Source organism: Nematostella vectensis, chromosome 7, assembly GCF_932526225.1.
Source record: "Nematostella vectensis chromosome 7, jaNemVect1.1, whole genome shotgun sequence".
In the NCBI taxonomy this organism is placed as follows: domain Eukaryota; kingdom Metazoa; phylum Cnidaria; class Anthozoa; order Actiniaria; family Edwardsiidae; genus Nematostella; species Nematostella vectensis.
Genome location: NC_064040.1, coordinates 6,781,079 through 6,805,753, shown reverse-complemented (window position 1 = coordinate 6,805,753; position 24,675 = coordinate 6,781,079). Strand labels below are relative to the sequence as shown.

General features: G+C 39.7%; 3 protein-coding genes across 7 annotated transcripts; 1 reads left to right on the top strand and 2 right to left on the bottom strand.

Annotated features, from left to right (window-relative positions):
• Positions 1–376: 376 nt before the first annotated feature.
• Positions 377–5,691, top strand: LOC5520851 (72 kDa type IV collagenase). The gene is made up of 5 exons (XM_032365883.2): positions 377–684; positions 2,678–2,929; positions 3,231–3,699; positions 4,009–4,318; positions 4,539–5,691. The coding sequence occupies exons 1-5, from the start codon at positions 571–573 to the stop codon at positions 5,074–5,076; spliced, it is 1,683 nt and encodes a 560-aa protein (XP_032221774.2). The 5' UTR covers positions 377–570; the 3' UTR covers positions 5,077–5,691.
• Positions 5,692–8,485: 2,794 nt separating this feature from the next.
• LOC5520745 lies at positions 8,486–19,426 on the bottom strand. Of its 2 annotated transcripts, XM_032365886.2 has the most exons (9): positions 19,285–19,426; positions 17,566–17,692; positions 17,082–17,111; positions 16,552–16,691; positions 15,997–16,142; positions 14,648–15,154; positions 10,068–10,118; positions 9,421–9,789; positions 8,486–8,831 (listed from the first exon to the last, which is right to left on the bottom strand). In XM_032365886.2, the coding sequence occupies exons 6-9, from the start codon at positions 15,110–15,112 to the stop codon at positions 8,778–8,780; spliced, it is 939 nt and encodes a 312-aa protein (XP_032221777.1). In that variant the 5' UTR covers positions 15,113–15,154; positions 15,997–16,142; positions 16,552–16,691; positions 17,082–17,111; positions 17,566–17,692; positions 19,285–19,426; the 3' UTR covers positions 8,486–8,777. The 2 variants fall into 2 exon arrangements, with proteins under 2 accessions (XP_032221777.1, XP_048585899.1); XM_048729942.1 differs by lacking the exons at positions 15,997–16,142; positions 16,552–16,691; positions 17,082–17,111; positions 17,566–17,692; positions 19,285–19,426 and having other exon boundaries at positions 14,648–15,165.
• Positions 19,427–19,528: 102 nt separating this feature from the next.
• Positions 19,529–24,466, bottom strand: LOC5520744 (brain-enriched guanylate kinase-associated protein). 4 transcript variants are annotated; one of them, XM_048729944.1, is made up of 8 exons: positions 24,295–24,466; positions 23,796–23,993; positions 22,266–22,297; positions 21,949–22,107; positions 21,365–21,431; positions 20,790–20,897; positions 20,594–20,686; positions 19,529–20,426 (listed from the first exon to the last, which is right to left on the bottom strand). In XM_048729944.1, exons 2-8 carry the CDS (start codon positions 23,850–23,852, stop codon positions 20,172–20,174), a joined length of 771 nt encoding a protein of 256 aa, XP_048585901.1. In that variant the 5' UTR covers positions 23,853–23,993; positions 24,295–24,466; the 3' UTR covers positions 19,529–20,171. The 4 variants fall into 4 exon arrangements, with proteins under 4 accessions (XP_048585901.1, XP_032221784.2, XP_032221785.2 ...); XM_032365893.2 differs by having other exon boundaries at positions 23,796–23,846; positions 24,295–24,465; XM_032365894.2 differs by lacking the exon at positions 23,796–23,993.
• Positions 24,467–24,675: the final 209 nt, after the last annotated feature.

Genomic DNA, 24,675 nt, shown 5'->3' with positions numbered 1-24,675 from the left:
ATAGATAATTTAATGTATAGGAATGCATCTTTTGTTCTAGTTTTCTTAAGTGATTTATGTGTGAAGTATGTACAGTATTTTTTTTCGCCCGTATCTCGGGTAGTTTTATCCAGCATACAAAAGTTAAGCGGAAACAAGCAGTTCACACATCATCAAAATGCGTAGTTCGTCTTTCTTCAGCCGTGTAACACAACCTCTCAATAAAATCGTCTTATGACTGGTCTAAAGTAGAGGCGGTAACCGCGATGCCCAAATATGGTATCCGTGCGCTGAGATAAGTGAATCGTGATATCGGAAACACAATAGTCTTGGATCAGTGACTGGCGAAAGAAACCGAGGGGTCACGATCTTACGCGAACGGAAGCTACGAGATTTATTGTTCAGTGACGTAGTCGCAAAGGAAATTGATTTGGATTACCGAATTTTCGTTTTAGGGGGCTGCATATTGCCCGAGTGCTTATAAAAGCAAGCGCCCTGCCACGAGAAGGTATACAGCTTATGAGCGGTGAACAGAATCAAAGAAAACACAAAGCTGAAACATAACGACTGCGCATTCTTATAGTCACCAGTATGGCAGATTCCAAGACCGTTCTGCGGATTTTATTAGCAGTGGTATTTCTGCTCGCTTTTTGCAAAGTCTGCGTTTCCAGACCTGTTAGTGCTTTGGAACAATCTCAGGGAATGGTAAGTAACTTTTTTTCTATTAATGTTTAGCCCGTTTAGAATATTACCAGCTGTGCATTGTATGATTACAGAATTAAAACTCGCCCTGAGACTACAATTCACCGCCCATTTTACAGTGCGATTTCACGTGTTAAATTGTTCTCAACATTCGGAGAGCACAGACAAAATTGATTTGGCGCTTCTCTAGAAATATATCTCAATCTCGATGATAGCGGATTATTTAAAAGATCGGATATCGGCATAGCCTGTATTGTGGCATCTATACTACATTTCATTGATACTTCGCCTTGGCTTTTAGTAGCTAGTTGTGGAATGATTTATTCGATGACTAACAAAACTCCTTATCAAATATTGGATGCATATTTTTCGTTGAAACTCTCGCACACTTAGAATCCTCCTTTTACAAGAGCTCGGCGGATAATTTGTATTTCTGATTGGAGCTGGGGGCGGATGTCTGTGTTAGAGAATCGTGTTGGAATATTTCACTTCCTCCCCTATGCCAAACCACCAAAAATATCTTTTTATTCATTATATAAAAGACTGTGGTATAAGAATTAGCCTTCTTGTAGAATGCGATATCGGATTACGTGTTATTTATTCTGATATCCTTGGGTTCTCAAGCCGCGAGAAGATCGCACAAAGCTCGAGATTAACGAGGTTTAAAAATTGCGTTTTTAACGATCTCTTTGCCGAATACAAACAAAGCTTTCTAAAATTAAATGAATAAAAATAAGAAGGTATTGAATAGAAAGATAATATATTACTCTAACAGCGCCCTTCGATTGTCACGTGGTACAACAAGCCAGGTTAGATTCTCTGCTCACTCCTCAACTAGGGTTTTTTTTTTTTGCAAGAGGAAAAGATGGGTTAATCACACACTCTAGCTTCCGGTGATTAATTTGGAAAAATTGCGCTTTTCGGATATAAGATAACGTTTATGTGGGGTGAACGAAGAAAGCCTTTCCGAAATTCTTGCTTTATGAATACATAATAGTTGACTTGGGTTTCCATCCGCTTGACCGCATCTTACTACACACTAGTTCTGCATCGCATCTTTCTGTCCTCGCGGATAAAAGAGATAACAAATCAACTTGTCATGTTTGCCATCTGCGCTCTGTCACCAGTATTTTATGACTATCTTCTAATTGACATAAAATAAACCGGGTCTCACCGGAAACACATATGGGAAAATGCTCTTACTTTCATTCACATATTTAATTGCACATCCAATTAGCGTGCACTCCGCAATGAAAATATTGTACCTTGAAATATTCCTATTAGCACATGATTTCTTTCGACCTTCCAGTCCGTTGAAAATGCCCCGAAATGCCGACCTTAGATCTATCATTTGATTGGTTCTAGCGTTTCAGTCAATACACGTTGTTTTATCCCAAATCGAGCTTCGTGCGGTATTGACCCGCAGTGTGACGGCCTGGCGTTAATTAGCGGTTTAGTATTTTACTATCACGTCCTGGTTAGACCTCCGTGGCCATTGCATAGCGGAAATGTCTATGTTGATTCTCCTTGTCACATGAGGTTTCTGGTTACAAGAGTTTGCTAAGGACGAGAGTAGATCTCGCGGGCCGAGTGCCAATTTGGCGGGGTCCTTGCTAGTCCCGTGATCGGTAACACTAACCGCGCTCCCGCGGTTTGCAAGGAATAACCTAATTTGTACATAACAAAGTGGCATTAAATTGGGATGTAAGCCCTTTACCGAACTCGTGATCCTAACATGACTATATTGTGTTTTGGGCCAATTTTTGTAATCATCATTCAAGGATAAGTCATGACCCTATAAGTCCAAGACTACGCCTAGGGTTTTGAGTACCCCTCTGATGTTATTTTTAAATTTGAAAAGGGTGTGGCGGGTACATCTGCTATGTCTTTTCAAATGCTTTTCGTATGCGAATATTTTTTGCTCACATTAAAGAGTGCCTGGGAGATTCAGCTCAACGTGCAGAATATTTTATCGGGACTGTATCTTCCATTTTAGAATTTCCTTACAAAGTATGGATACTTGGTACCTAAAGATCCGCGACAGGGGCACCTACGCACGAGGGAAGAGCTGACCAAAGCCATCCGAATGCTGCAGAGATTCGCAGGGCTGAACGAAACAGGAGTAATGGATGCCGCTACTATCGCGCAGATGGGCAAATCAAGATGCGGCATGCCTGATTTTAGTCCGGCTGATAAGGCTCGCAGAAAGAAGAGATATCAGCTGCATGGAACATTCTGGAAGAAAAATGTAAGTTAGTCTGAAGCTGTTTGACCCGAACACGTTTAGAATATTTTTCTATGTTGAAGCGACGTGTCTGATTCGAATCCCAGGTTGTAATTTTCTGAGTAGTATAAAATTTTGGAAGGGGAAGGCGGAGGGGAGGTGAAGGGCGTTGGTCAATGGTGATCCTCTGAATTTATTGCTATTTATTTGGGTGCTCGTCTTGATAAGGTTCTAGACAAGTTAGGCACGCAATCTTCATGTTTACTAGCTTTTCTTTCACAAGGTTGTGATACTTAATCTAACCTTCGCGCTCCCCTCGTTACAGGACTTGACGTATAGAATCAAGGGCTACACATCAGATCTCCCAAAAAGCGACCAAGAGCGCATCTACAAGTGGGCCTTTGCCCAGTGGACCGGAGTCAGCAAACTGAAGATCAGGGAAGCCTCCCCAGACCTCCCCGATGACAAAGTCGACATCCTCATCGATTTCGTCCGTGGTTACCATGGCGACGGCTACCCATTCGACGGTCCAGGCGGCACTCTCGCGCATGCGTTTTACCCGCACAACAATGAGGGCATTTCCGGTGACGCCCACTTCGACGATGATGAGGATTTCACTACCGGGAAAGACTCCGGCATTAACCTGGACTGGGTGGCGCTGCACGAGTTCGGTCACAGCCTTGGGATCGACCACAGCGAGGTGCACGGATCCATCATGTTTCCATGGTACCAGGGATACAAGCAGAAAATAAAACTGACTTGGGATGACGTCATGGCTATTCAAGGCATATATGGTACGGGTGTTTTTATACTCGTTATTTATCCTGTAGACCGTCAGCCAATGAAATTACTTTTTTTTTACTTCGCCACATGATTATGATTTCAATCTCATTTGGTCCAGTTTTTTTTTATATTAAATAGGACGAGTGGTTATTTTAGTTTAGCATAAAAAAAGCTTAGACAAAGTCCGTTGTTTCAATTTGTTCCTATTGCATATTATAGAGGACGACTGAGGGTGAGTCTAGAATAGGGCTATGATATTAATGCACATCTGTCTAGGTAGCAATTCCATTTCCTAATACTTCTCCTGTGTACTTCAAAAGGTAAAAATGAGGATGGTCAGACTAAACCCCCACCAGTGACCGTGAAACCCTACACGGGACCGACCACGCCTACAAAGTTCCCCCCTGCGGTCGACATGTGCAAGGTACCCCGTTACGATGCGTGGCTGTTAGGCAAAGACGGGGTCACATACGCCTTCACTGGAGATTACTACTTCACTATCACTGACCCTTCTCTCATTGGAGGCAAGGGACCGTTCAAGGTGGCCGATAAATGGAAGGAGCTGCGAACGCCAATTGATGCCGCCTACACTCGCAAAGACGGTCGTTATGTTTTCTTCAAGGATGGATTGTGAGTATTGTTGTATAATTGATTGAACTAAATTCCTCTAACACAGCATCTTGTAAAACAGCCTCGTTTCTAACAGCAAATTTGAGTCCGGCGAAAGGTTCAATAGGTCGACTTGTAGAATGCATACAACTTTTGAATTCAAATATATACTGAAATCAGATACATTAACTTTGTATAAAGTTTGACTTTGCTAACGATGCTCCCTCTTTTTTTCCTCCAGTTATTGGAAATATTACCAGACAACACTAGAAGAACACAAACCAATCACCGCGTACGGCCTTCCAGAGGAGCTTAGCGGAATGGATGGAATATTCGTATGGGGACGCAACAGCCGGACCTACATATTCAAGGATGGTTACTACTGGCGCTACGACGAGTACAACAGCCGAATGGATCTGGGGTATCCACGACAAGTCGACGGTGTATGGAAGAACATCCCTGACAAAGTCGACGCCATCATGAAATGGCGCAACGAGAAAACGTATTTCTTCAAAAGTGGCCAGTACTGGAGATTAGACGATTTTTCTATCCAGTCTGAATCAGGATACCCACAGTCGATAGCCAAGAAATGGATGTTGTGCAGCTCAAGTGAGATTGGTCTTCCGGACCCAACGATCATTCCTACAACTGACTCTAATTCCACAGTGAATTCCACTGCGACCGTAGTGTCGGCCAAGGATAAGTCCTCAGCGGTTTCCGTCTTCCCTAGTTTGGTTATGCTCGCAATAAGTGTCTTTACGGCGGGGAGGGCTCTTTAGGGAATAAACACAAATTATAGGCAAATCTTTTAATAAAAGTTTGAAATCATCACACCTTTGTGGTGGTTTTTGAACAAGAGGTAGGATATTCGCTCGGATAGCGCCACGCCCTGATTAAGCAAACCGCGAAAAAATTGGAATCTTTTAGAGGTGAAGGACCACAGACGAGGGAAATCGCCTTGCTTAGTCCGACGGCAGACAGTAGATATGTAAATAAGCCCTTTTTTTGTTATGTTTTGATTTGATTTTGTTATGGTGCGTAGAAATTTAAGAGCAAATTCTTATCACCATTTTAATCATTTTGATTGGGCCTTGTTTCATCACTCTTTCATTTCATTAATCGCCTGAGTTCGGTATACGCTAAAAGCGCCGTGAATTTGCTCATTTTTTTTCTACGCATTTGTACAGAGAGTATTTATAAACGCACATTTTCTAAATTAGAATGAGGTGTAAATTTTTAACATTTTCTAGTTAGGCACACGTTGTTGTGGTTGTAGAAATACGTTGTGTAGGCAAAGAGATATCTAATTTTTAGCAAGTATCTTTTTATACTCCATTTAATTTATTGGTGGATATTTATTGCAAAATGGAAAATAAAGGCTGAAAATTTTAAAAGGTGTTAGTCATTCTTATTCTTTTAAATCAAAAGCTCGTCTTTCTTGATAAGGGAGTTAAACGCACGTTTCCAGGTGTTAGAAAGCATAAAAATGTAATTCAATTCATTGTTAAATTTGACATTGTATTAATCGCACATCTGCAATGCGCGGAAACATTTAACATGCAGTAGGCACTATGCAGAAGTCATTAGAATAACAGACAGACAAACGGACGGGCAGACAGACAGAGCAAGCGGGAAGTGTGAATCACAGTGATATCCAAAGACATTTACTGCCAAAAACATCCATGAGACAATCGCTATCATAGTGCGCACTGTAGACTTAAAACAGATTGATTGCGCTCAATGATCTCACTTAGCAAACAGTGCGCACTCGGTAGTACTTTACCTGCCAAACAGCGCGCACTCAAAAGACTTGAGCAAACAGGTAGGGGCACTGTCAAGACTTTACCATACAGACAACGCACACCGTACAGATTTCTCCATACATACAAGGTGTACTGTACATTTACCACACAGACAGTGCGCACTGTACGAACTTCACCACAAGACAGCGTGTATTGTACAGACCAAACAATACAGATAGAATGCTAGTTAAACGCTACCATACAGACAGAGCGCACTGTACAGACTTCACCATACAGACAGCGCGCATTGTTCAGACCTCACCACATAGACACCGCACAGTCGGACATTACCGTACAGGAAGCGGACACTGTACAATCCAGACAGACAGTGGACACTGTACAGACTTCATCATACAGACAGCGAGCACCGTACATAATACGCACTTTAAAAGACTCAACCACACACACGCACAAGACAGAACTCATCTGACAGCCATTCTTTTAACATTTTACATTAAAAAAAAAACATTGTCAAAGCAGACATGGGTTATCTTTTTTTATTGACAACAAAAAAAGCACAAGCTTAGACTGTATTAACAATAAGGGGTTTACCTATTTATAAAGAATCTTTGATATCATCCATAGTAAGATATATAGGGTTTTATCTATACCTCTAAAATATGAACCAATTTGCCGGGACAAATATACATCCAAGTAGTCTATTCACTTTAATATAAACTTTTAAAGACGAAACATCTTTCGCGTTAATTAATATTACCTCCAAGATTAACAGGAACACAAAGCCAGAAAGCTGATTTCCTATTGTCAAAGATAAAGTATAAAGGCCGCATGTCTTGGTATGATTATTGCCCTGCCCCTTGTTTGCACAGGTAGCCCAATCTCTGTCAACGAGCGATTTGAACCGACCGGCTCATTGACCGTTAATAGAGAGAACATATAGGGTTGTTACTTTATGCTATTATTCTTTCCTAAAAATGGAATAAATTCAATCCAACGTGATAAAGTACTTGTAGCCGTCTATTATTTCCACGTTTAAGAGATTTAAAGCGCATTTGGGGCCGTTTTAGGGCTGTTCGGTGAAATTTAGAATTCCCTCTATCACTAGAGTTCCCTCTATCACTAGAGGGAATTCTAAACTGCCCCAAATCGCCTTAACTTGGAAATAATAGACAACTGCAAGTACTACATCACGTTGGATTGAATTTATTACATTTTTATGGAAGAATACTAGCATAAAGTAACAACCCCATATGTTTTCTCTACTAACGGACAATGAGCCAGTCTGTCCAAATTACTCATTGACAGACCTTGGGCTACATGTGTTGTTTGACTTTTATGATATTGATACCAAGAGAACAACAACCCTCCTTAAAGCTGCATTGTCACCAGTTTACTTCCGGAGGTCCTACGGAAACCTCAACCGTTAAAAGACAAAAGAATCTATTCGAATCCGAAATATTTAACAGGCCGTCCGCTCTAAATTAGTAGTCACATCCTCAAAGAAACTTTCAATAGACACACTGCTTTCTATATTTTGGAATATTTTTCGTGCTTTCCGTTAAAAATCATTGGAAATTCTTACGTAATCGACTGGAAGTAAACTGGTGACAATGCGGCTTTTAACATAAGGTCCCGGTACAAAAGTGATAAAACCACCTCTTTTGTATATTTCCATTTTTCTAACCACTTGTCTAGTAAACCTAAGGCTATATAAAAACCTAAGTTCCAGAGGCTAGTTTGACAAGGTTTTCTTTTAAGTAATCCTGTCTCAAGTTGGCATTCACTCTGAGCCTCTAGCATTTAGGGTATTTCCCAGGCACAGTTTGACAGCCTGTAACAAACTTACCATTCCAAGCCTTACAATCCCAATAGAGTACCCACATCCATGGTTTTCTAACCTTGTGATTATCAGAAGTCTGAAATAACAGGAAATTCCCTGTATGTAGACTCACCCCCAGATCCCCTGTGTTTCATTTATAAGCACAGGAATCCTGATACAATACCAGGGACTGTAGAACTAAGGTTAGTGCTAGCCTCAGGTCTCCATCTCTTATTTCCTAGCAGAGGAAACCTGATACTTTCCGATACTGTTTCAATGGTTCATTTTTGTCTAATAACTATTGTAATTCCCGAACCTTGCAATGTTGCTTGTTTAATTTTTAATAGTCATGGGAATAACAGAGGGCATACCAAAAATAATACAAAAAAGAATACATTGAATAACAGGGCAGTAGCAAGGGGTGGGGCACTGGGAACATGTGCCTCCCCCCCCCCCAATAATTTCAAAAGTTATAAGAAAATGACCAGTAGGGGCATTTCTGTGTTTTGCCCCCCCCCCCCCCCCAAATCTTACATGGCCTGCTACGGCTAATATGAGGATAAATTACCACACTGGCTTTAAAAGTACCAAATGTGTAGCCCTTTGTGAACACCAAAAAGTGGATCACTTTTTATTAAAGAATTGTCAAATTTCAAACTATTTCCACATGATAGACATAGACATGGTTATGTCTATATCATAAAAATGATATCTATGACTGCATTTCATCCCTCCCCCCCTTAAGCAAAACCTGCCTCCCCCTTGGGTGCTTGAAGAGTTTGTATCAAGAAGTACCCTTCTGTTTTCTTTGTTTAAACTTCCCATTTATAGTTATCAGTTATCTAAATTGCAATTCTCTTATATATTAATATTAGGTATTACTGCCTCTGTTACTGATTCACCAGTTTTGTAGAAAAGCCATCATATCCTGGGTAGTACTTGATTGGATTTCCTGAAACAGACAGGGAATTTATAAATACATAAGCCTAGAGATATAAAAAGAGCTTTTTATTGTCATTGTTTCAGTATTGATATTGGCCTAGCGCTAGCCAAACAGTTGAAGAAGAAGTCTTTTTATTAACAGGATAAAAAAAAGGATAAAAAGCAAAGAGCTCAACTGAGAAGCAATAGTCTAATGGAATTTCAGTTTGAAGGGAGACTACACTGGCAAGGCAGGCGTGTTTTTATAGCGAAAAACCAGCCTCAAGCTATTCGTGGCTGCCATCTTGAATTTTGAGCAGAAATGGTTTAAGGCTGGTTTTTCGCTATAAAAACACCAGATAAACGCCAGCATTGCAGGCTAGGTGTTTTTAAAAAGCATTTTGATTTATTTAGATGTTTTATTGCTTTCATGTGTTCTATGAAGTTGTTACTTGGGAAATGGTGTTTGAGTAAAGTGTTTTGGTAGAGGGTGCATAGAGGTGAATATGAATCACAATGATGGCGGTGGGTTAAATTACAAAAAAAAAAACATTTATTGAAAAGTCTAGGTCCACTACACATACAACATATTAGAAAAAAAAACAATTTGGTAACCTTACCTCCACAGCCTTGGGCCCATCAACCTCATCATTTTCATCTTTAGCTGTAGCATGTTCACTGCTGTTATCTGAGGAATTCAGGCTTGCTTTACTGCCTTTTGTGCTGCTTCCTACGCTACTGCCCTTAGAGCCCCCATCCGTATCCATATCAACCTCTAAGAAATCTCTTCGGCGAAATAAATCAGATCCTGGTGCACTCCCGGAGGGGCTAGAGTCCTTAGATAAAGCCTCAAAGTCTATGTGTTTTTTCCTTGAGAACATTTCCAGTAATGGGGGACCCTTGGGGATTTCTTCAGGTTCGCTTTCAGTCACCTTTTTCAGTCTTTCTTCTAATTCACCTTCCTCAAGAATTCGTAAGTCCTCTTGGCTCTAAAGGATGGAAAATCTGAATAGTCAACCACAATAGACAAAGAAAATGCATGGTAACATGTTCAAATCCGAGTTAAAATAGTACCTGTAAAGCTCTATTAAGTTCCTGGGGACCTATATCTTTTCACTTTGTCTCGAAGAGGGGACCACTTGTACTTTTGGACACATGCTTTATTTTATTATACTTCTTAGGGGGAGTAGGGGGGGGGGGGCTCAAAAGAGATGGGTGGGGGAGGGTGCTAAAAGAGCCTTTACAGTATGCTACTGATCATACTTACTCTAGAGGCCCAACACCATGGAGAGGAAAACTGATCCTTTGAATGGAGGTCCTGTGAAACACACATCATAATTACATAACAATAATCAGACAGTGCTGAGCTGCAAATTCTAAACAGTACACATTCTCAGCCGATATAAGAGATGAAAAGTGGATAATGGTATGGAAGCTGCCAAACTTTCATTTCTAGTAATTCTAGAAGAAAATATGTGACCAATGTGACCAATCGCCTAATCAGATTAATTCCTTTTTACAAGACGATCACAGCATTTCCTCCTTTTGATTCTTTGACATTTCTGTGGAGAACGTTAACTCTGAGGCAACTAAAGTTTGCAAAGAGCACGGGTCTTGACGAAATACCATCACGAGCCCTTAAGGCTGCGGCGGATATAAAAGCTCCATCTTTAACATCCATTTTTAACCTGTCAATCTCCACTGGAATGTTTATCCAAGAATGAAAAAATGCTTGTGTCTCCCCCAATTCACAAGAGTGGACCGGCGAGACTGTTATTTTTATAGGCCAATTTATATTTTGTCTGTTATCAGCAAAGTATTTGAAAAAAAAGTTTTCCGGCAAATATATGGTTATCTGAATGAAAATTCCCTACTGTCCAACTTCCAATCAGGCTTCCACCCCCATCACTCTACGGTGCCAGCTCTGATTCAGATGGTTGATTCCTGGTTTGAGAGTATGGACAAGGGTGAGTTAACGGGTGTGGTTTTTCTAGACAAACGGAAAGCTTTTGATTTGATCTATCATGACATACTACTTGAAAAATTGAAGTACTATGGAATTTTGGATGTGGAACACACCTGGTTCCAATCCTATATTCTGACAATTCGCCACCAACAATGTTTTATTAATGGTGTTTTGTCAACACAACAAGAAATCATTTGTGGAATTCCTCAAGGCTCCATACTTGGTCCATTACTCTTTTTAATCTATGTAAATAACTTTCTGAATTGCCTCAGATCTACCACACCGTGCCTTAATGCTGATGACACTCAAGTCTTTGCATCTTCTAAAGTACTTGTGGATGCACTCAATTGTGATCTCGAAAATATATGTGATTGGCTAAGTGTCAACAAACTTCAATCGCATCCTTCAAAAACGAAGGCAATGATGATAGGGTCTGACTATAACTTATGCACCAAATATTATGGATGCTATCCAAATGGGCAAGACGGATATTGCACGTGTTGACTCACAGAAATGCCTGGGAGCCCAAATTGATAATAGGCTCAGTTTCAAAAGCCACATTGAGACAACGTGCAAAAAATCTGGTCTGGCATTGATGCCATAAGACATATTCGGCCCTTTATCCCGTTATGTTCTCTTGCGGCACTCTATTCATCTCTAGTTCAGCCCCATTTTGATTACTGCTCCCCCTTATGGGACACTTGCGGTACAACTCTGAAGAATAACCTGCAGAAACTCCAAAATCGTGACGCACGGGTCATAACGGGTGCAAAATACGATATCCGGCCTGAAGATATTTTATACAATCTTAAGTAGGATGCCCTTGAAATAAGGCATGCAAAAATTAAAAGCACTCTTATGTTCAAGATCCTAAATGAACACTTTTCGCCTAACTTATCGAATAGTTTTACCAGGCTAAACGATAAAGAAACGAGGTATAACCTGAGAAATCTTGAAACTGACCTAGCACTGTCTCAAGCGTAGCTTTAGATACAGTACAGTGGTGCAATGCTCTGGAACAGTCTACCTCAAGAGGCAAAGAAGGCACAGACAGTGTCCCAGTTTAAGCGCCAGATTGCCTCACATTCCTTTACGAAGACATGCTGACATTTTTAATCAATATATTTTAAATGTATTTTACGTATTACATATTTAGATATAGATGACTATGTCTTCAACAATTGTGTCACACCCCTTCTGGAAACCAGTTTGTAACAAGTTTTGTTGTTGGTAGTCTCGGAGGCCAGTGTGCCTACATAAAGATGTTGTATTGTATAAATATGTACAAAACAGTGGTTTAATAAAAAAGTGGTGCCCACTTATTTATCATGAAAATCAAGAAATGGTGAAATTGTGCCTCAAAACTTTATTTGCAGCCAACAGTTTTATGTACCATGTGATCAACAAAGCTATCATCATGCATTGCAAGTTTGACAAAACTGCCAGATAGTTTCACCTTTTTTTAGTTTCCACATTTTGGTATCCCCATCTCCGAGGAGAGGGAGAGGTTCTTCCGATGTCTACCTGATAGGGATGCTTGTCATAATCTTTAGGGGTCCAAATTGGGCCTTAGGTATGTTTTTAGGTGGAAACTGTGAGAAAATAGGCTAATATATTAGACATTTTATTTTTTAGATGTTTGCAAAAAAGGTACTATAAGCAAGCATCTACTAGATTGTGAGTTTCAGATGGTCATTTCAGACTTTCTTATACAATGAGATATTAATTCTGCTTATTACATGATTATCCTTATCCATTGTTCTTGCAAGAACTAAAATACCAGCAGGGAAAAAGTGGGGTTAAATATGAACTCATTAAATATGAATGAGGTTAATAACTAAGAATACTAAAGAGGAGGAGCAGGTTAAAAAACTAGATATTAACTGTGAATACTAATGTAGGACCATCATATTGAACCTTGAGTAGAAATGAGCAAAAAAACACAACTTTTTCGCCACAGATTTGTAACAAGAAAGATTGAATATTAACAATGCATCGATTTAATTGTCATGAAAGCAAAATTTGTATTTGTAACCCTAGAAATCCAACAATAACTTCAGCCAAATTTTTATGTGCAATATTGGAGAATTATTCCCCCAGCAAAGTTAGGCTGTGGTGTGGCTATCTGAGGCGTCTATTCACTCTTTCCGCTTGTTCATTGTCATCGACAGTTCTTTAAAATAGATATTTGGCATAATAAAAATATGTTAATCGTCTTCGCTGTCAGTGAGCTCCATTCTCGCTGTGTGTTCACACTGAAACTCCGAGTTACAAAAATTTTGCAATTAAAATCCACCTTTGGGATTGAGTCCATGCATGGAGCAGCCCCCTCTGTCTAAATGTTAATTTTGATTGTGTACAGTATTGATCTAATAAGCCTTTCAAATTTGTGCAATCAACCACCAACTCTCCTGGGTTTTCTTGCAGGTCAATAATAACCTGAACCTGGTGTGATTTTTTCAAAAAAGTCAACTTTTTTTGATGTTTGTCTCTTTTCCGCCGGTCTTTTTTTCTTGAAATTGTTATTTACTAGGTATAGATCACGTAATCAGCTAATTAAATACCTCAGACGTCAGCAGTTTGCAGTATAACAGCCTTTGGGCTTCGCCCTCAGGCTGTTATATGGCAAATTGCCTCAGTCCTCGGTATTTAACCCTTACTTTTAAATTGAATTCTAGGGGTGTTTTTTGTTCTGGGGTATTTATACATTAGCAATTTTTGGTGTGCAGGTTTTTTTTGGGTATCTCCATCACTTTACCCTGAAGGAGGGGGGGGGGGGGGGTTCTGAAACATACCTAATGACTACAGAGACTCTATTAGTAACTAGTGTTGAAATCATCTGTAATAAGGTTCAATCGAGCTTAAAAATATCTATTGTATAGTGTTTAAAACAACGATCACATGGAACATAAAACTATGGTTGTGGGTAGATTTTCAACCACTCTAGTGATTTCAATAGAGCATGTAGATGCCAATTAGTAATATCACATCCGATCTACAGACATAGCAGCTAAATGCATTTAAGTTAAACTGAATTCTGAATGGCTAGATGAGATTTGCTTATCACTGACATCATAAAGCATTCTCAATAACTAAACCACACTGATTTTTGTATGGTGAATATGGATATTTTTATCAAGAACATCACACAACACTCTCATCACCTAGCCCAGGGAATATTCTATCATACTTGAGTAGGAAGATATTGGATAGTCAACATCAATCTCTTTAAAGCAGTAGAATGTTGGATTGAGGATGAACTTACTTATTCTAGACTCGTCTTTAGACTCTCCTCAAAAGACCCGGTATATAATCCTTTTATTTAATGAGTTTGTTTACGCATCACCGCAGATCTCAAACTGTTTTTGTTTACAATGAATCTGTTGTTTTCTATAATGAAAAATGATTTCCAAAAGATTTTTCAAAAACAAAAATGGAATACTGAATATATAAGACTTTTTGGAACAAGGAATAAAAACATTGCAGTAAAATGGGTAATCAGTTTGTCTAGAACCTCACAATGGTTTTTTCTACAATTTTGGGAGTTATTGCTTTCTTGAAAAGGACAATTGGACATCTTGAAATTTAGCTAGCCCTAAGGGACTAAGACAGTTGAATATCGCTAGGATTATATCCTAAGGCATTCAAACGTCATCTGTTTGTAGAAAAATTATTCATTAATAGATGGATGTAGACGCCGCGATGTGAAATATTCATATAGCAAAAGCAAAATCGAAGTGCTATATGTCTGCACTCAAAACCTCAAAAGTTATCCAGAATTAAAATAAACTCTATGCGATCCTGGCCTAGGAATTCTGAGCAATTCAAGGATCATAGTTAAAGGATTAATTTCAATAGTTTTCCTGATACGTGACACTTACTGTTAAAGTGACAGAAGCGATGCTGTCTCGAGGATTTGGAGCAAAATTGATGGCATTTCCTTCAGAATCTGAAAGCCCATGAGCTAGTTTCAAAACAGGAAACCACTCGGGCTTAGTCCTAAAATACGAGTCCTCTCCATATTTCCTTCGAATTCTTGGATCTACTAAACGATCGTCTATAAGTTTATCTTGTTCCTCTGGACTAAGACGCTCCCACTTTCCTTTGTTTTCCTGAATGACTTCTCTCTGTTCCGCTATGATACGTCGACTCATGCTATTCAATGATTCGAAGTAAGAGAGCACATATTCGTCCATGTCTTTGACATCCTCTATATTTTTGTTCTCGGGCATGAAGTTGCATCTTTCCATGACTTGATTTTCATCGTCGATGGCACATTCTTCGGGTGAATCAGCCGCTATGTTGTCAAGATCGTCCAGCGCTCCTTCCACTTCCGTCGACGCCATGTTGAGTTTTCCTTTGCGTGACCCATCATGCAACACAAGACCCTAGGGGGCAGCTATAATAATGTGCGTTCCGATTGGTTCGTAAGTTCAGGCCATAAATACCTACCCTCCCACCCTCTCACACGTTAGATTGGCATTTTATCCGGTTCGGCATATCTCATTTCAAATATGCCTCTCAGTATCTCTGAAAAATTCCCAAAAAGCTGAAACATTTTAATGTTCTGATTGCGAGGAAGAAAAGTGCTCTTTCCTTAACCTTGCGAAAAAAAAACTGAAGAAAGTAACTAAAAGAATACTGGGAAGAGTGTTGGGGGGGGGGGGGGGGGGGGGGGGGAGAGGCTCCAAAAATAGAAAATATTGTGGCCGAGCCCCGATCCCCTTCTCTGCTACGTAGTATGGCCCTGTCCACGATGCTAAGGTTATTTTAAAATTGCAAGGAAAAGCATGGCTGGTGCATGGCTGGTGCATGGCTTTGCCACCAACCCAATGTCCTTTCCAGGCCCGAACCCAGGATTTTTCTTGGGGGCGATGCGAAATCCGAAAAAGCGGACCTAATTATTTCGGGGGGGGGGGGGGGGGGGGGGCGGTGGAGGTCGTTATCTGAAAAAAAATCTGACCACCCGCGAAAAAAAAATTGCTTTTTTTATGCCTTTGCAGTATCTCCACGGGACGTTTATTGTTGGATTTGCCTACATACCAGAGTGATCTAGCTTATGCTTTATCGTTTTGTCTACAAATAGAACGTCTATTGAGAGCCAAATGCGGACCTTCGGCCGTTGTGGGGGGTGCGTTCGCACGCCCTGCATCCCCCCCCCCCTGGGTACGGGGATGCTTTCTACCACAGTAATTCGAGGCCGTTTACGGACCTGAATTCCTTTATATACCTGGTATACCCTTTTCTTCGCCTGTGTTGTTTTTAAAGACCAAAATTTTCAATATTTTGCAGTATAATCATACACAAGTTTTTGCCGTTTCTTCACTGTTCACTGTACGTTTTTGCCTAATTGTGAAACTTGGCTTTCATATGTCCCTGAAAGAAAAATGTATTGTTGACAATATGATATTAATTCCATTCTTCATAGGCCATCCACTAAGCGCCTTAGCTATTTTGTTCTGACATTTTCTTTTATTTAAGTTCGAATTACCAAGGGAAACCTATAATTTTTGTCAGTCTGACTCGACAGACCTTTGCCACGTCTCGCGGGTGGACGGTATTTAAATAAAAAATAAGTTCGTGGATGGCCATATCAATTCTTTAGTTGTAGGGACGTTCCAGGGGGCGGGGCAATAGTTTCAAAAGTTATAAAACCAGTAGGGGTGGCTGTGCATCCAATGTTTTGTCAGGTTTCTGTATCGTGCCCCCCCCCTTCCCCACAAATACGGGGCCTACTACGAGTGAGTTGTATTGTACGATTCCAAGAACTCGCAAGGATACTTACCACATTGTTTTAGCAGCGACCACACGTTTTCCTGCAGACGTCGATCACAAACGCATGGCTACGGTGATCTGAATTATTGCATGCCTTCCTGGCTACCGATTTACGACAAAGGGATGGGTATGCATCGAAGCAAAGCAAAGCTGGAAAATAAAATTAATCGAAGCCTGGGGGACCGGATTGAACAATGATCAGCAAGCAAAAATTGTATGTGATCCAAGTCTGGTAGCTGTTTACGTCAAACTAAACTCCCTACCCCAACTAAGGAGAAGGGACTTCAGACTGACACTAAGGACGGCTGCGGAGGAGAGTCTGAAGAGGAGAAGCTGCGATATTAACGTTATAGCAACCAAGCAAGAAGATAGGGTGCGTTCCCCCTTCCTCCCCACCCCCCATGCCCCTTGACGACAGTTTCCTTGCGCAAGCGGTGGAGGTGCACTGAGGGAACAGCATGGAGGCGGGGCACAGTGAAGGTCAAGGTTTCACGATTCTTAGCATCATCATTGGCATAAATAAATTTGTTTTCCACTTACCAGTTTTCTTTTTAGCAGTTACCTTTACTTCTAAAATATTGACAAAAAAAAGTTGATCGTTTAGTATAAAATAAAAGCTGTTTCCGATTTGATGGCTTCAAGTGGAAATACAGTGTTACTGGTATCTCGACCACCCTCCTGAACTTTAAGAAAGTAGCATATCCTCGGAAAGTAGTCACCTTTTATGACAATTTACAGAGGTTTGTTAATATATACTTGACTGCTCGAATGGGTTTATTTTAAACAATTCAATGTTTATGTGTACACACTAAGAACATGTTTTCAGCTTAATCATCGTTTATTTTCTGATAACTGGTATCCGTATTCGGCCATAAGATGCATAAAGTGACATATGTCACTTTTCTTGACAGCCTCTTTCTAAAGCTGCTATATGGTATAAAAAAAGTCTATCTTGGTTAAAATCAAGCCCAAGATGTTTACGTAGTAAATATAATTAAGGCAATTGGTACAATATGTACACTACCCTTTGATGCATTAGAGCCCAGACCTCCAGAGAAAAGGATAGAACACAGGAGGACCGCGATGGCAAGCTTTCGGTACATGACTTCCTATTTGTGTGACGCGTTCGGCATCAGCCACACTTGAGTCAGCTGTGAATAACTGGTAATGGAGCTGTATTTGTACTATTAGAAAAAAATACCCCATCTTTTGTCAACTTAAAGGAGGTGGAGCTCCCTTGAGAGTAAAGGTTAGGAGAAAACTATTACCACTTTGTTGTATTACCTATTGATAAATATGTATGACCCATTTCCCTAGACCAAAATACATTGTGCTTTTGGTTTACTCCGCACTCACTCATTTTTTTTTCGGTCATCCTTTCAGAGAGAAGAGATTGTTAATTTTTCTACTGCCCCCTTTTCCATTTTATACATTGACAATAATGCTAAAGGAAAATAAATATGAACGATAGTTTTTTTGACATTTAGATAGATAGATAGAGTGCAATACCAGATAGGTTAAATTAAAGAAATGCCACAACGTATTTCGCTCGTAAGACATAAAGATTATATGAAAATATGATCACAAATTTAATATCTAAAAACCCATTTCAAATCCAGTTATCCAGTCCGTATTCTTATGTCCAATTCCACACACCACAATAATATGCCTACTTGAATATCGATAGCGTTCTGTAAAGTACAATGACATTTATTATCAGCAAAGATGACAGTCGCGCCCAGGGCTAGATCCAATACACCAGATGTTACACTAGTGGTTCTAGAAGCATATTGGCTTTGATATCAGATTTTGCACGTACTGATCGTTTGAGCTCTCAGACGAAGGATCAGACGAAATAGTAAAAAAGGGTGAAGCGCGGGGTTTAATGGTTAAGTCAGCTAACCCGGAAATGTATTAAGGAGTGTACTTTGCCGCTAACAAAATAGTTACACGCGCCTAAAAGATCTTGAAGTGTACAGAGCCATCAACAATCGCTCGGTTTGCGTATCCTAAATATTTTGAAGCCCTGCATTATAGAGTAAAACTGTACAGTACAAGGCACATGCAAGAGGATAACATTTGAAATACAAAAAAAAAAACGCTCGTTTAGAGTTCGGGATTCGATTCAAAATTCTGTGGACAGTTACGGATGGAAGACATCGAGACTACTCTAATGGAGGGAACTTTATTCAGAGAACGACACAGGAAGGATTTCGTCATATGGACACGAATCCACGTAGTCGTCAACACGCTAAGCTTCTCGTGCTACAAACGCAAGGAGGACGCAACGCACATGAAACCCGCCATTTTAACTATACCGCTGACCGAACTTCATGTTTCACTGGAGGAGAGAAGAACGCCTGTGACTCGCTACTGTTTGAATGTTCGGGATAAAACAGGCGCAGAACTGGTGTTAGGGGCTTCACATGAGAGCGAACGGGACGAGTGGATGCGCGCCATATTGTACGCCGTGTGTAAAGCTATTGTAGCCTGAAAGTATTGAGATGGGGAGCACGCCTGCGATCCTGTACTTGAATTATTTAGATAAAATAGGCACAAGAAAGCGACAAAGATTAAAGACGTCCAATCCATGCGCACCGTACGCTATACGTATGGGCCAAGGGGAAAAAGAGATGAGCTGATATGGCTTAAATTGTGCGCCGTGTATAAACTATTGTAGACTGGGGGACAATTGTATGTGTGAATTAAAGCTAAGCACGTGAATAATGAAAGATCTACTCACTGGAGAATAAATGTTGCCTATAGTTTAGAGCACACGTAGATCGCTTTATACTGTATCCGGGCGCCAGAGGTTTGTTTGGCGGATTCCGTTTCAACGATTTGATCTATCTGCGGTTAGGTGTAACTTTGACCTTAACAACAATAACAATGTGATCTCACAATCAATAGCAGATTGGAAGAGTGCGAAATATGCGGGCCTGTCGACGGGGGGGAAATCGTAGCTTTGTAAGACTCAATCAGACACATTTCAGATAACTTTTACTTTATCAATAAAATAATTTCAAATACAAAAATATTTTTGTCAGTAATAAAATAATAATAATAGTACTCATAATAATAATAGTACTCATAGTTATTGATACATCTACCAGAAAATTTCTTATCGCTTTATTTTGAAAACAATAATTATCAATCTATGATTGGAATTTTGATCGAACCAAAATTCGAGTTGATTTCTTATATTCTCAATGGTTCTATCTGACAACAGAAAATGTGGCCAATACTTAGTCAATACACACGAGCCTTAGGGCCTATAAAATCATTCATTGATCAACGGTTTTTGTTTTTTGTTAATTTAATTTTAACATAATGATCATCGCTGAAAACTTTAGTCATCATTTTCAATAACTTTAACTTTAATTCCATCTTTCTCTGCCAATCAAAGGTTATTTGTTTAATCGCACAAGCCGTAAATCATAAACCAAAAATGACGCACACCAGAGGACCTTCTCATTCCTTCTCCCATAGTTAATATTAACTGTGCTTCTCCAACCCAGAGAAACGTTCCTAGTTTCAGTCCCCCTCCAACCCAGGGGAGCGTTCCTAGTTCCGGTCCCCTCCAATCCAGAAGACCGCTCCTAGTTCCAGGTTCCTGGCTATCTAAAGGCGCTATATTTTAGTAGGGTTAGTGTTGTCAAACCCTGCCCCCGTATACACCGCTAGTACCGCCCTCTTGGGTGGGTCACCTGAAGTATTATCGCTACTGGCGGACTTGCTCCTCCGCGCGAACAGCCTTCTGGACTTGGCTGCAGTGCGCGTATTGTTCCGTGACGGGGGAGGGTGGCTTTTCGACCTCTGTTTGCTTGTGTTGGAAGTTTCTAGGTTTAGTTCGTCCTGGAGTTTGCTTTTAAGTTCTTGTGGAAACTGAATAGAAAACAAATATTTCAAAACGTTCAGTTTTATAAAAGTGTAAATCAAGTATCGAAAATATCGCGGTTTGAGGGGGAGTACTAAGCTCATTGCTACCTTTGGCCCAGCCTGAGACCATAGTTTGAAACTATGTCAAACAAAAACTTCTTATTTCGTCTTACCGAGTCAACTTGCTCCGAGAGGTAGTTCTTATTTCTTGAATCGTTGCATTTTAGGAGCTGGACCACAAGAGAACAATCCTTGCGATTCTTTACCTGATGGTGGGTAATTCAAACAGTTATGTGAAAATCAATGCGCCTAGATTTCAATCAATGATAATGCTGATACAATAAATTCCCATACAATCAATCCCCTTACCGTTTCCGTCTCCATTTTGTTCATTTTCTCACGAGTCTCGACAAGACGTTCAGTAACCACCTTGAGCGCCTCCTCAAACCTTTCTCTCTCTTCCTGCATCTCATCAGCCTACAAAAAATATTAACAGCACACAAAAAGGAACATACCATTAGCCTTCAAAAAAGAACAAATTATACTGTTTTGTAAAATATGAAGCTCACATAAATTTGACCTCCATCTGCTATCCAGATGTGGCCATAAGTGCTCAACCTAGCCTCCTCATGCAAGAGAAGATGGGCAACGCTAAAGAGTACGGTGACCACAAATTGCTTGGGAGTCATGTGCTGAAGCAAAAAGCGTACAGCCTAAGAAGACAAGTTCACATCACTTGCCCCATCCTCTCAATTTTTCTGTATAGGTATATCAGTTTATTTTCCAATATTGGAAAAAAAGGTTGTTTCCACGCCCATTTTAAATCTGAACACTTATTAAAATCGGTCTTGCGGGCAGAACATAATTTTTATTGGGGGTTTCCTCACTCCATCGACCCGGAGCATTTAGCTAGAGGAGATCAACATAGACAAACTTTATATCACCATTTTAAGAACTTGCTCCTCAAGTTCCTGGTTGCGCTTCACAGTTTCATCATAACTATCTTTAAGCCTGAGAGAGAAAAAAAAATAAAAAAGTAAATAATAAAATGAGCAGCCTCTACAAATAAGCAACTGTTCCTCAATTTATATACAGGGCCTTTAGAGGCTTTACAATAAACTCTGAACTCAAATGGACAATCAACACACAGAATTGGTGTTTGTTACAGTTTTCAACTTGCCCCATATCAGCTCCAAGTGTATCCCCAGAAATCCTTTTTTTTTTTATCTAACCATTTTACCCACAAAAGAGAAAGGCCAAGGGGAAGCAACCCTTGTCAGAACTTGTAATTAATTCAAAAAGAGAGCTTAGCATCTGATTGGTTGCACTAAACAGTGCGATTCCTCATATAAATTCTGAATCTAAATAATGGACTTAGCTTCCCAAAGCATTACCAAGCCCCCCTCGCCTGTGTTTGGGTGTTTACCATTCCTCTCCCATATTTGTATGTTTTAAATTCATCAGCTTAAAAAAAATCACACAATATTAGGATGTAATTTGTAGGCTTATCAAACATAGTGCCACCAACCTTTTTTGCTGCTCCATTGCTGTTGTTATGTTTTTCTCACCAGCAAGCCTTAACTCACTGAGTTCTGTTTCTAATTTTGCTACCCAACTCTCGCTCTTTTGAAGTTGTTCCTTAAGTCTCGACAATGTGTCCATCGCAGGCTGGAGTGTGTCACCATCACTGTGCCACACACACACAAAAAAAGATTTATTAAGGGCTTCAAAAAGACTTTTAAAGCTAAAAAAACATGTGTTTGTGTATCATATAAAGAAATGTGAAGCCCAGGGAAAGAAGGAATTATTCTATCCTGTGCATCAAATTCAATTAAATACACCTACCTTAGCATTTTGGAGCAGGAACAACCACATTCCTAAAAAAATACCAACCTTAGTTTAGTGGTTAGTTTAATTTGTGCTATTTAACAATTAGTCGCCGAAGGCGATGTGACTATCGGTGGGGACTATGAGCTGACAGTCATGTCGCCTGAGGAAACTAATTGTTTTAGTATAATTTCACTAGTCACTATTCAATAGAAAAATATAAAATGAACATACGATCCAGGATTAAAAAAAAGATTTTATTTTTATAACGTGTGATGAAATACACTTGTCACTGCGCGCGCAGGCCAAGTGCCAAGTTAGATCAAGTTTCAAACAACATGGTTCAATGCAAAGTCTCCCCAATTCTGGAAGGATAATAATCTCGATAATGCTTACAAAAAAACTCTCTTGAATCAACTTAAGAGAGAAAACACAGAAAGACAGTCACTTTGAGTAATTAACATTGATGTTGAAGGTAAACAAACAATTCTGGAAGCTTACCAAAGGGAGAATTGCCCCAGGATTATTTAGTTATAGGATCTTTGTGGATGGTTGCTGCAATTTCGCCTGTACTTGAAAGGAGCTTCAGGTAAAAATTTAGTGTATTGTTTGCTTCATGGAATAAATTGTTGTCACGAATGCTGAACTTCTTGTTTTTTGGACTTTTTAGTACCGGTAGAGGGTGGCTCTGACTGACAACATCGATGTTTTTTTTGTAGTGGCTCCCGTTTCGCACCAAAGCATAAAACCTTGAAAGGCATTTATTCATTTTTTCCACTGTCATATTTACAAACTCATTTGTAAATTCGGTTTGCTGCTGAAACCATTCATCCAAACCAAAAATATATAAACATTTATCGCAATTTGTTGCAAAACAGCAAAAGTTTTAGTGTAAAAAATTTAAATAAAATTAAAAACAAACTTTTGAGACCTTGGAAGAGTTTAACTCAAAATTTTGTTGCTTCTTTTGTCTTTTTTGGTATGCCATTTTCTTTAAATCCCTCTATTTCTTCGTCCGTCACATTTGCAAATCTGGTGGCCATTGTTTTGTTTTGGCCAGAGATCCAATAGTTAATAGTTAGCAACTATCGCAAGATGGTGTCAAGATTTTAGCCAATGAAAACACTCCATTATTCTAAAGGCACTTATTGCAAACACTTGTAATATATGGGATTTGAACCCAAAGCAATTTTCCGTGAGTGATGTTGATTCGTTTTGACCTCCATGATCAATAACACTGATCACTTATGAAAGCTTTTACTAAACTCTATGGTTTCATCACCTTCCTTTGCAGCCATCTGGGTTTGCCAGGAAAGCGCTTCAACCCCCCACAAACAGGATTGGATTGGACAAACATGGATGGCTGCAAAGGAGACTATGCTTTCATTGATGATGGAAAAAAGTTGTTAGGGGAGTTCTGTACTTTATCACTAAAACATCTTATTTCTGTTTAGCTAGTATTTTTTAGGTACCTTTTACTTTTTACTAATTCAAGGGATGGAATAACTGATTATTGGTGCACATTTACATTGCACTCTAAATACTTACGGTACAAATGTTTGCCATCGCCGCTTGTCGCTCCTTATAACCGTCTAGAGCCTGCATATGTTATGTATTATGTAATATGAGGCATATCAAATTGCTCAGTTGAGGAGCCTAGCAAATGCATTGCTGTTTTTATGTCACGGGATTGCAATGTAATTATATCCCCTTCCTTTAGTTCGTTCAATCAAAAGTAAGAGAGGCCTGACAAGAAACAAGGAAATCAGAAATGAAAGAATAAGAAATCAGTGAATACTAATAACACGAGATGACAGTCATTTTGTACTAATTGCCAGACGCGAAGATGGACAAAAAAGCACAATAGGCAACGGGATTAAATGGAATGGACTGATATCTATAGCAGCGAGCTTAATCTAAATCGATGCAAAACCACGAGTGTGCACCTCGATATTTTTGCATCTAGCTTCGCTGAGAAGCCACATTGCTTGCAAAGTGCCATAAATCACACAAACAAGCTTCAATCTGTCACAATGTTCTAACTTACGTTTCACGATCTCCGTAAGGCCCATGGAAAGCCTTTAGGTCGCATCTTGTAGACTAATCTCCATGAACCCACCGAAAACTGATGCTGCTTGGCTATCAACAGAGAGCGCTTTCAGAGTAGAAAGGAAACACTTCGAGAACTGCGCCAACCAAAACAACACGAAGTGGTGGGCCTGCTGTGTACACAGCGAGACAGGTATCCCGCCAACAGTTAATAGCAAAGTACGAAAAATATTTAAGTAAAATTTTCGTTTTTTTTCAAAGTCGCTGTTATTGTGATGAATATTTTTTTTACCCTTATTTTTTTATTAGAAACGCAGTCACAGGTAAAAGGGTTTGAAAGTATATAAGAATTCATCGCGCAAATAAGGAAAAAAATCAT

Excerpts from the sequence above, each read along its gene's own strand:
- LOC5520744 (XM_048729943.1), bottom strand. The coding sequence starts at position 23,604 with ATGTTTGTCCAATCCAATCCTGTTTGTGGGGGGTTGAAGCGCTTTCCT. Across the intron at positions 21,432-21,948 it reads GCAATGGAGCAGCAAAAAAG|GCTTAAAGATAGTTATGATG; the intron begins GTTGGTGGCACT and ends TTTCTCTCTCAG. Across the intron at positions 20,687-20,789 it reads ACAAAATGGAGACGGAAACG|GTAAAGAATCGCAAGGATTG; the intron begins GTAAGGGGATTG and ends ACCCACCATCAG.
- LOC5520745 (XM_032365886.2), bottom strand. The coding sequence starts at position 15,112 with ATGGCGTCGACGGAAGTGGAAGGAGCGCTGGACGATCTTGACAACATA. Across the intron at positions 10,119-14,647 it reads TCGCTTCTGTCACTTTAACA|GACCTCCATTCAAAGGATCA; the intron begins GTAAGTGTCACG and ends TGTGTTTCACAG. Across the intron at positions 9,790-10,067 it reads CATGGTGTTGGGCCTCTAGA|AGCCAAGAGGACTTACGAAT; the intron begins GTAAGTATGATC and ends TCCATCCTTTAG.
- LOC5520851 (XM_032365883.2), top strand. The coding sequence starts at position 571 with ATGGCAGATTCCAAGACCGTTCTGCGGATTTTATTAGCAGTGGTATTT. Across the intron at positions 2,930-3,230 it reads GAACATTCTGGAAGAAAAAT|GACTTGACGTATAGAATCAA; the intron begins GTAAGTTAGTCT and ends CCCTCGTTACAG. Across the intron at positions 4,319-4,538 it reads GTTTTCTTCAAGGATGGATT|TTATTGGAAATATTACCAGA; the intron begins GTGAGTATTGTT and ends TTTTTCCTCCAG.